General features: G+C 47.8%; 1 protein-coding gene across 1 annotated transcript in view; it reads right to left on the bottom strand.

Annotated features, from left to right (window-relative positions):
* Positions 1-4,077: 4,077 nt before the first annotated feature.
* LOC104287688 (phospholipase A2 inhibitor subunit gamma B-like) overlaps positions 4,078-10,062 on the bottom strand; it is a 6,104-nt gene continuing 119 nt past the window's right edge. Inside the window, exons 2-5 of the mRNA XM_009886415.1 lie at positions 8,829-8,945; positions 7,567-7,716; positions 7,295-7,435; positions 4,078-4,301 (exon numbers count right to left, since the gene is read on the bottom strand). Of these exons, the coding sequence (XP_009884717.1) occupies positions 4,078-4,301; positions 7,295-7,435; positions 7,567-7,716; positions 8,829-8,945 (632 nt within the window). The remainder of the gene's footprint in view (positions 4,302-7,294; positions 7,436-7,566; positions 7,717-8,828; positions 8,946-10,062) is intronic.

Here is a 10,062-nt window from a genome sequence, read left to right as displayed (position 1 = left end):
AAGTTGAAGGAAACCGTTCCCAGCTCCAGATATGCTGAGAAGAAGGTGGAAAGGGGGTTTAGTATCTGATATGAACTGCCTTGCATGGCACACAGCTGCACACAGACACATCCCCGTCTCCCCAGCTTCTTCTGCCCTGCTCCTCACCTGTCCACTCACAGCGCTCGAGGCTGTGTCCACCAAATGACAGCTCAAATCCTCCCCTTCCCTCACCCTACAAAATCACCAGCCTGTTCAGCAAAGTTCTTGCACATCCATCTCCCTATCTCAGATCATCTACAGGTTTTCTGGCTGCCACGAGGCTTTCTAGCCAGCTCTGCTCCTTGGGAAAGAATCAGAACTTCGGAGGAGAGAGCAGGAAAGGCAGGAGAGAGCTAATTTTCCACCATCTGAGGAGACAAGAAAATGGTCTGAGTCCTCTTCACTATGCAAAGGGGGAGATCAAAGCTGTTGCTGACGTGGTTGGTACCGCGGGTAAGGACAGCCACATCCAGCCATCCGGCGCTGTGAGCGTCTGTAACTCACATGCCTGGTAGCTGAAGTGTCTGCAAGATCTAAAGGAGGATCTGGTATTTACATGTCTGCATGTGTGCGTCTGTGTGGGAGTAGGGTTTGTGTATAAGGAGAAACTGCAGATGGAAACAACCCAGTCTGGTGTCTAAGGCCCGGTTCAAAGCCCATTAAAATCAGCAGAAGTCATTCCATTTACTGTGATGGGTTTTGGCCACATCTCTCCTTGCCCCTCCCCCAACATGCCTATGAGCTCAGGGCTGCTCCATGCTGCATATCCTCAATTAAACCCTGCGGGCGATGGGGCTTCCCATGTTCACCACGGAGGCTGTTTTACAAGGAATCGCTGGAGATGCCCCCTCCTCTGTTGCTCACAGTCTGCAGATACACAGAGGCAAGTGTTGCTCATTCATTGCTCCTTGCTTAAGACACAGAGATCCCATTGTTTGATTTCATTTTGTAAATTGGCGCCACCAGGTTTCTTTTCATCTTTTGTGTTGCTTTTATCTAAACACACTCCAGCATCATCTCCCTTCCCAGGAGCCAGGTTTGAGATCAGAAGGGCTCATCATCTCCTCACCTTCCTCCATGCCCTGGTCTATCACGTTTCTCTGCCTGAACTGCCTATAACCTGTCTGCCACTAAAGCATCCATGTCTGAAAGACCTACATGCTGGATTTGCAGACATCAAAAGCTGATGACCTCTTTGCTCTAATGGCTGCAGTCTGTGCACCGTGATGGTGTGACTTCTCATTTGGATTTGTCAGGTTTCTGCTGAGCTTTCATGTATAAAAGACCCCTTTAAGATCTTACTGTTTCCATATAAGTGTGTTTATAGCCTGTAAACAAGCCACCTCTTTACCTTCATTTCAGTAAGATCACAGGCTCTTGAAGACTTCAATGTAAGGCATTTTATTTCATGCTTTCCATTTTTAAAAGCCTTTACAAAATGTGGATGCTGGAACAGGACCAAGCACCTGTGTATCCATCATAAAGATGCAGGGTTGTTTCTACTCGTCACTCCCCCATTTATACAGCCACAGATTGCAACAGCTTTCTTTGCCACAGCACTGAGTTAGAGGTCAAAATTGATCTGCTTCTCCTCTCTGCACCACAAACCTTCGTCAGAAACATTGCTGTCTGCTCTCCTCCTCCTTGTCCACCCTCCTTTGCCCCTCTACTTCACTCTCGTGAGACCCCAACTGGAGTACTGCATCCAACTCTGGAGTAAGAAGGACATGGACCTGCTGGAGCGTGTCCAGAGGAGAGCCACAAGGATGATCTGAGGGCTGGAGCACCTCTCCTATGAGGACAGGCTGAGAGAGATGGGGCTGTTCAGCCTGGAGAAGAGGAGGCTCCGGGGAGATCTTATTGTGGCCTTCCAGTACCTAAAGGGGCCTACAGGAGAGCTGGGGAAGGACTTTTTACTAGGGCATGTAGTGATAGGATGAGGGGGAATGGCTTTAAACTTGAAGAGGGCAGGTTTAGATTAAACATTAGGAAGAAGTTTTTCACTTTAAGGGTGGTAAGGCACTGGGACAGGTTGCCCAGAGAGGGTTGGAACTCGATGATCTTCAAGGTCCTTTCCAACCTAAACCATTCTATGATTCTAAATACCACCCCAGCCCCATGGTTCTCTGGACGTGTCTCACCCAAGTCTTGACCAGGCTGAACAAACCCATTTAGCTTTCTCATCCTGATAACATCACAGGTCAAAGTGGAACAAACAGAAAGTGAAGGGTTGAGCCATTGAAGCACATCGAGATTTGCCATGGGGGTACCAGGGACAGTAATGTAATGTTCTGCATGAATGTGCAGGAGATGTGTTCAGGGATAATGTACTTGCATAGATAGAGAATTTTTTTAATTCCAGGGTGTTATCAGATCTGGAAAAATGCTGAATGAGTGCAGTAACAGTCTATTGCTACACCATGAAGGGGGAGCTGTATTCCCTCTCTAACATCCATACTGTAATTTCACAGCCTCTGCAAATAATTAACTGGGTCTAACCAGACTCTCGTACCTGCATTAAATCTGTATTATCAGTTCACTCCCCACCCCAGAAATTAATTTTCACTCTCAGACCCACACCCCTTTATTATAATAGATAATGTGAAATTCTCTCCCAAATAATTTGGTGGGAATGTTAAGAAGAAAGGAGTTTCAGCTTGTTTGGGAAGCAGAGAAAGTCTAGAGGAGACAGAAATTACAAGAACATTCAGTCCCCATGCTGCAAGTTAAAAGCTGATCATGTATGTATCCATGCATATATATGTAGGCGTAGTCATCTCAGTATTGCCACACGTTATGGTCTGGTTTCAGCAAGCAAGGCTTTCCATAGTGCTTTCTGCCACAGCATTGAACTAGGAGACAAAATTGCATTGCTTGATCACTGTAACTCCATGTACATAGTACTGCACACTTGCACTCTGAGGCAGGGCAATCAAGGACTGACAAATTTATGCGCTTCACTTAATAATCCTGTACTCAGCACAAAAAATGGGCCACTCACTTAGGGACATATGGATAGTGAAATGTTGACGTTTGCTGAGACCCCTCCGAACACTCCACAGCCCAGCATCTGCCAGAGCTCACGTTGCTTTACCCTTTTGTCCACAGCCAATACTGCCTTCCAGGTAAGGTGATGCTGCCTGACGTGCTGGTTTTCTTCAGTGCTTTTGTGTGGGACCAACCTGAGAAGACCCATTAGAGCAGGCAGTGGCTGAAGCAGAACAGCCGGGTGGTGGTGAACGTAGAAGAGGGGAGGCTACACCACCTACAAGGATTGTTTGGCCAGCAGAAGAGAAACAGGCATTGGGCTACAGCTGTCCACTACTCAGGCTCCCAGCAGTCTGTCACCATAGAAAACTTCCTATTTTATGAAATGAAACCTCCCTAAGGTAAGCATTTATTTCAGATAATCATGAAACCTAAGACAGAATAGGATAGTGTCCGGTAAGACATGAAGAGCAACCATAAGGAGAAAAGCTCTTGCCAGGAGCAGTTTGCTTGTGGCAAAGGGTCTCTGGCTCATCTCTGAAATGTAGACTACTTCAGGGCTGCTCACAGGTCACACACAGCCCTCTGAGCCGAGGGACTCATGGACAAATAGGATACAGGGGAGGGAAAAAATGGCAAGCTACTTTGCTAATCAGAGTGAACCTGTCAGGAACTCACCTCTGGTCCTTTACAGAGCCTGAAAAAGTGTCTTTGAAACCTATCACTTATCCTGAGATAGTGTATGTAGACTCTAAGTCTTTCTTGAGAGCTCCCATTGCCTGTGCAGTGGGTGGGCACCTTATACAGTCTCCTCTGGTCCCAGTGTGGACAAAGCACTCAGAGAATGCAACAGGAAACCAACCCCAATTGAACCTATGAAGATTTAATTCAGATTAAATCAATGAGGAAACAAAAGATGTTTAAGTATTGTCTTTATTCTGTGAAATTATAAAAGAAGAAAAAAGAAGAAAAGCTAATCTCAAAACAAACTCCACACACAGGCGAAGCCACAGCAAACAGGACTCAGTGCAAACCACTGCTGGAGCTTTGCCCATGTACTAGAGAAAGTCAGAAAAGGATCTTCTCCAAGATGAACCCTGACAGGACAGGGAGGAAGAGGGTATCTGGAGGGGCAAACCCCGAACTCAGTCTGGCCAAAACAGAAGCTGGTTTGCATTGGAACCGCCTTAACTTTATGTCCATCATCCCCAGATTGTTTTTTCCATCTCCTACAATACTGCATTCAGAAATGGTGGTGCACCCCTTCATGGCAGCTTTCAGAGACAGTCCACCTACACAGGAGAAGAAGTGCATGCCTGACGTCAGGGGAACCAGCCTCCATAGCTATTCCCTCCCTGGCCAATGAGCTCCTCCTTTTCACCCCAAGAACTACCCATTATTATGTCCAGTTGTCTCCAAACCCACCAACGTATTCCTGTCTGTTCCCATCCCCTGAATGAATTTGAAGCAAGAAGGTCACCCTGGTGGACTTGAAATACAAAGGGTTTAGGGCTTGTCCTTTCTTTCTGATGAATAAATACAATTTTTAAAAAATCTAAACATTTTAATTTTAAAAATTAAAAAGCTTTTGAATAGTTTTCTTTCTCTCATTTAACGATTATTCTGTTCAAACTTTGCCTAGCTTCCTAAAGAAACCAGGGCTGTGTGAGAGTACTCCAGGTGTTCATCATCTCCTCTCTCTCACCCTCTCATGACATTTGAACTGCATGATTATCTCTCAGCTGAATTTGATATAGGAGTGAGAAGTCTCAAAGACATTACAGGCCGAGACATTTATTCACAGAATCACAGAATTTTCAGAGTTGGAAGGGACCTCTAGAGATCATCTAGTCCAACTCCCCTGCTAAAGCAGGATTGCCTGGAGCACATTACTCAGGACTGTATCCAGGTGGGTTTTGAAAATCTCCAGAGAAGGAGACTCCACCCCCTCCCTGGGCAGCCTGTGCCAGTGCTCTGTCACCCGAACTGTAAAGAAGTTTTTCCGTGTGTTGGAACGGAACTTCCTATGTTCCAACTTGTGCCCATTGCCCCTCGTCCTGTCACTGGGAACCACCGAGAAGAGTCTGGCTCCATCCTCCTTCAACCCACCCTTTAGATATTTGTAAGTAGTAATAAGGTCTCCCCTCAGCCTTCTTTTCTCCAGGCTAAAGAGTCCCAGCTCTCTCAGCCTTTTCTCATAAGGGAGATGCTCCAATCCCTCAATCATCTTGGTTGCCCTTCGCTGGACTCTCTCCAGCAGTTCCCTGTCCCTCTTGAACTGGGGAGCCCAAAACTGGACACAGTATTCCAGTTGTGGCCTCACCAGTGCCGAGTAGAGGGGGAGAATGACCTCCCTCGACCTACTGGTCACACTCTTCCCTATGCAGCCCAGGATTCCATTGGCCTTTTTGGCAGCAAGGGCACACTGCTGGCTCATTGACAATTTACTATCTACCAGGATCCCCAAATCCTTCTCCTCAGAGCTGCTTCCCAGCAGGTCCACCCCTAACCTATACTGGTGCCTAGCATTCTTCCTCCCCAGGTGCAGGACCCTGCACTTGCTTATGTGGAACCTCATTAGGTTCCTCTCTGCCCAGCTTTCCAGCCTGTCCAGGTCACGCTGGATGGCAGCGCGGCCCTCTGGAGAGTCAGCCACCCCTCCAGTTTGGTATTATCAGCAAACTTGCTGAGGATACACTCTGTCCCCTCATTCAGGTCATTAATGAATATATTAAACAAAATTGGACCAAGTATCGACCCCTGGGGGTCACCACTGGTTACAGGCCTCCAACTAGACTTCATGCCACTGATCACAACCCTCTGAGTCCTGTCACACAGCCAGCTAAGGCCATTCTCTAAGGCCTTACAGGATTTAGCCAAACCAACAGAGCAACCCTGCTCACATGGCCACTGAGGGAGAGCCTGAAACCTGAACTTGCCCTTTATCAACACTGGAGCATCTACCTTAGAAGAAGACCTGAGAAGGGGCTGGGTGCCTGACTCCCCATTCTGATATTCTTGCTCCCATTTCTTGCTTTTGCTCACACTGCCCGTGTTTCTCTGCTGCACAGGCTATGGAGATCTGGAATATTCTGCAGGACGGTTCTATCTCAAATACAAATAATGTATAAGGGCACTTAATTAGTTCCTCACCTTCCTTCGCTCCCCTACACCTCTGCTTCCTTCACACAGCTCATCACACCACACAGGTCTCCTCTATTTACAGTGGCCCATCAATCGAGTCAAGACAAGTTGGGAGCATTTTTTATTTCAGTGGTACACTGAATTAATTGCACCACTCTATTTCCATTGCTGTGACTAAGAAAATGCTTGTTTTTCTTCATGTTGTCTCTGTGAAACAGCTTCTAATTCAGGGTTTGGACAATATGTCTGTAAAGTGTATAGCAAAGACCTTCAAGCATCATATCAACTGGGAATGTTATCAACTCAGAGAAACTTCATCCATAACCATACACAAGGTAATTTTCTTTCCAGTCTGCTTTTACAACAGATGCCACTGCCCTTAATTTCCACATTTTTTTTTCCTGCCTGCTGGAGCACAGGTGAGACTGCCATGGAACGTGGAAGTCTTTTACCTGCAGCAGGGGAGGAAAGGGGGGTGACCAGGGAGATAGCTATCTACTTCCCTCTCTCTAATTACAGCTCCTGAAGTGGGAAAAAGATTTCTGAAGGAAAGCATTATGTGCTCTTGGTCATCCCAGCTGTTCAAAGGCTGGAGCTCCCTCACAGAGAAGATCTTTGGGGACACCATAGGCTCAGCTGCAGCGTCCATGGGGAGAGACCTGTCCCTGGGTCTCTAAGGGCAGAGGCACCGCTACAACAAACAGTGACTTGTCCCCCATGGCCAGTGTCACCTCATGAGAAAACCAATAGCTCTGTATTAGTTTCACCTGAACCTCCACTAAGTAGGCCGCTGTCTTAGATCCAAAGTCATCCTCATGTGTCCTAGCTATGGACAGCAGGTTCAGGGTCTTGATCAGATTTATCACATGCCCGTGTATCAGATTGCTTCACGAGTCCAGGTCAGCTCTTAACCTCCGCTATGTCCCGCTATGAGGAATCCCAATGGTTACCCATGCGTGATGGGGAAGGAGAAAGAAAAACCCACCCCTGCCCTTTTATCAGCTTTAAGCATATTTCCTTTCAGTTCCATGTCTCTTCCTCTTTTTTTCCTTTACACTTTTTGCCCATTTTTAGTTCTCTGTGATGCTTCACCCATTTAACCAAAAAAGATGAAAGACAGCACCAAATAAAAGGCAATTACCAGAATTCATTAACCCAGCAAGGTCAACACACTGGGTTTCAGATCCAGTGCAGTTTACGATTTCATTACCACACTGGAAGGAGTCCACGCTGTAGCAGGCAGGACACTGGTACCCATTGGGCACGTTGTCCTCTGGTGGCACTGGAATGAAAGAGATAGGCCATAACTGGGTTTAATGAGGGAAGGAGAGGAACAATCCAGGTGATGGCTTAGCCTGGAAAGCCTCACCTCAGGTTGGGGCAGGCAGGACTATAAGGAGAAAGGGAGCTTACATGAGACGGAGATTGTTTGACAGTCGTTGCCCATGCAGCAAGCCAAGTGGCTCCTTGCTTTTACCTTCCCATAGTTCATGGTGATAGGACCAAGCTGGCAAATGCTGGATGGCAGGCAGGACTTGATGGACGAAGGGATTGCCATCCCCCCTGTAATTAAGATGAAGGCAGCACCAAGTCATTAACCACAGGGTAATTCCCTTCCTCTCCCATTAGTTCCTACAGCAGCAGCTGCTAAGCAGCTGTCCTGGGGCCTGAGAAGGATCTGGGGACAGTGAAGCCACCCCAGAAGCAGCGCCAGTGATCCTGATGATCACGTCAAAGGAACGAGGGTGCCATCACATCTGGAGTACTAGTGAGGAATTTCTCCTTCTCCATGTTGTGCTTAAAGGCAGGACACAGCCAGCTGGACTTGTTGCACATGTTCACCTCTGCCAGAATGCCCCAGCCACAGAGCTTGTGGGGTGGCCCACGCACCTCTGACCCACACTTCTTCATGCACAGTCTGCAGAGCACACAGTCTATCATAGCCGCAAGCACGCTAACAGACAAGACAAGTCTAGTCTTTCCTGTGAACTAAACCCAAAGGGTATAATAGGGGGTGGATCAGTTATGTTGCAGTCTACTGAGGCCCCGCCAGCGCTGTGAGGAGGAAAGGTGGCTTTGCACAAGCAGAGGGAAGACATGCATTAGAGCTGCTAGCACCAAAGGTGGTAGGATATGAGATAACCTCCAGTCTATAAACCAACAGTCCCATCACTGAAGCTGGGCAATAACCAAGGCCATGTCACTAACACACCCAAGCGTGCAGTTGTGTCAGGGCTCAGCAGCCATCTTTGGCTTATCAACCATTGGGACATGGTGACAGCTCAGTCCTGGTGGTGCCATGAGGCTGCCTGGTGTCCTCTTCCCTGCTTGAGGACAGCAGTCAGATGCAGGCCAGTTTCTCCCTCCACCCATGGCCAGTGCACCCTCAGTGCTAGATGCCAGCAGCCTTGTGTCCCTCACAGTCCAGCCTCTCAACCCAGCTGCTCACCTTAGCCAGGCATCGCAGGAAGCTGCTGCTTGAGATAGAGGAATAGAGAGCTTTTCCTATCCTGGCCCACCCTGATCTCTGGGTCCTCTGTCAGTGAAATGGAACATGAACACCTTATCCAAGGACTCACCAAAAGGACAGTGACAGAGGTGTGGAGAGAGACCCGGCCCCCAGCCCCACTCTGAAAGCCGCACTGGCACAGAGTCATAGTGGATATCTCACCTACCTATCATGACCTCATGCAGAATGATGCCGCAGGTATCTTCACCACCACTACAGGTTTTCATAGGGCCAGAGCAGCTTTTTCCTATGCTGTGACAAACCTCACACTGAAGGGAGGTGCCTGGGGAGAGAAGGACACATTCCTGGGTAGCAGTCATGAGGGATCTCACTTCCCCTTTCATCGATGTTTTGTTTCAGCATTTCATCAGCACTTTTCAAATTGCTGTTCCCTTTTTTTCCCTGTTTCATTGCTCAATTTGTGGGTTGTTCTTTATTATTTTTATTTATTCTAGTATGCACTTGAATTTGAACAAGGGAGGGGAAGCCATTTTGGGATAGCGTTTTACACTTTGGGATAGCATTTTACACTTTAACCACCAATCCCTTGTCTCCTGTATGAAGATACTTGGTTGGTTTTCCCAGCGTTGCTAAAGCAAGCATCACCGCAAACCCCTCCGTCCTGGCAGGCATTCAGGTGTCCCTGGATTCCCAGGCCCTACATCATCTCTTTGCAGTGAGCAGGGACACCCAAGGTCTGGGCATCAAGAAGCTGCCAGTGGGTATTGACTGTGCTATGTACTAACAGGGGAATGGCATATCTCTTTGTAGGCAATAGGGAAACCAGTTTACCAACTTCCTGCTGGCACATCTTAAGCAGATCAGAATATCAGGCAGTCAGAAGGAAACACTTAGAAAGGAATAAAGTGTTTGCAAAAGAGGATAAACAGCATGTCTTCCCTGACACACGCTCATTGAGACCCAAGGGTCCAGCATGTAGATTAAGAGGTCTGGGGCATGTTCTCTAAACCCAGGTGCCCTCTAAGGCACCTTGTGGTGGCTGTGACATTTACATGAGGTGGCAGGTATGTCACAAGACCTCCAAGACACCCATGCTCTTCTGGAGCAGAGCTGAAGGTCAGCTGAAATGACATATAGTGTCTTAAATGTCACACGACCCTGGACATGAGAAAATAAATGAGCCCCTAGGTTTGTGGCAAATTGTGGCCAGAGATTGATTCAGTCAACTGAAGGTCTCTCTGCCTCAGAGTAACCTGAACCACTCCCATGACTGTCCCAGCTAGATCACTGGTGACCACCGTGGGAGCTTAGACAGCGGGTTCACATTGTAAATGCCTACATCTGCATGTTGGCTCATAGCACCAAAGATGCCCCAAGACCCGTCACCCCTCTGCAGTGCAAATCCACCCAGATGAGAGGTTGCTATGGCTCAGACAGCA

Source organism: Charadrius vociferus, unplaced genomic scaffold, assembly GCF_000708025.1.
Source record: "Charadrius vociferus isolate BGI_N301 unplaced genomic scaffold, ASM70802v2 scaffold595, whole genome shotgun sequence".
NCBI lineage: Eukaryota > Metazoa > Chordata > Aves > Charadriiformes > Charadriidae > Charadrius > Charadrius vociferus.
Note: the sequence above shows the minus strand (reverse complement) of the source record. Positions and strands in the feature narration are given on the sequence as shown.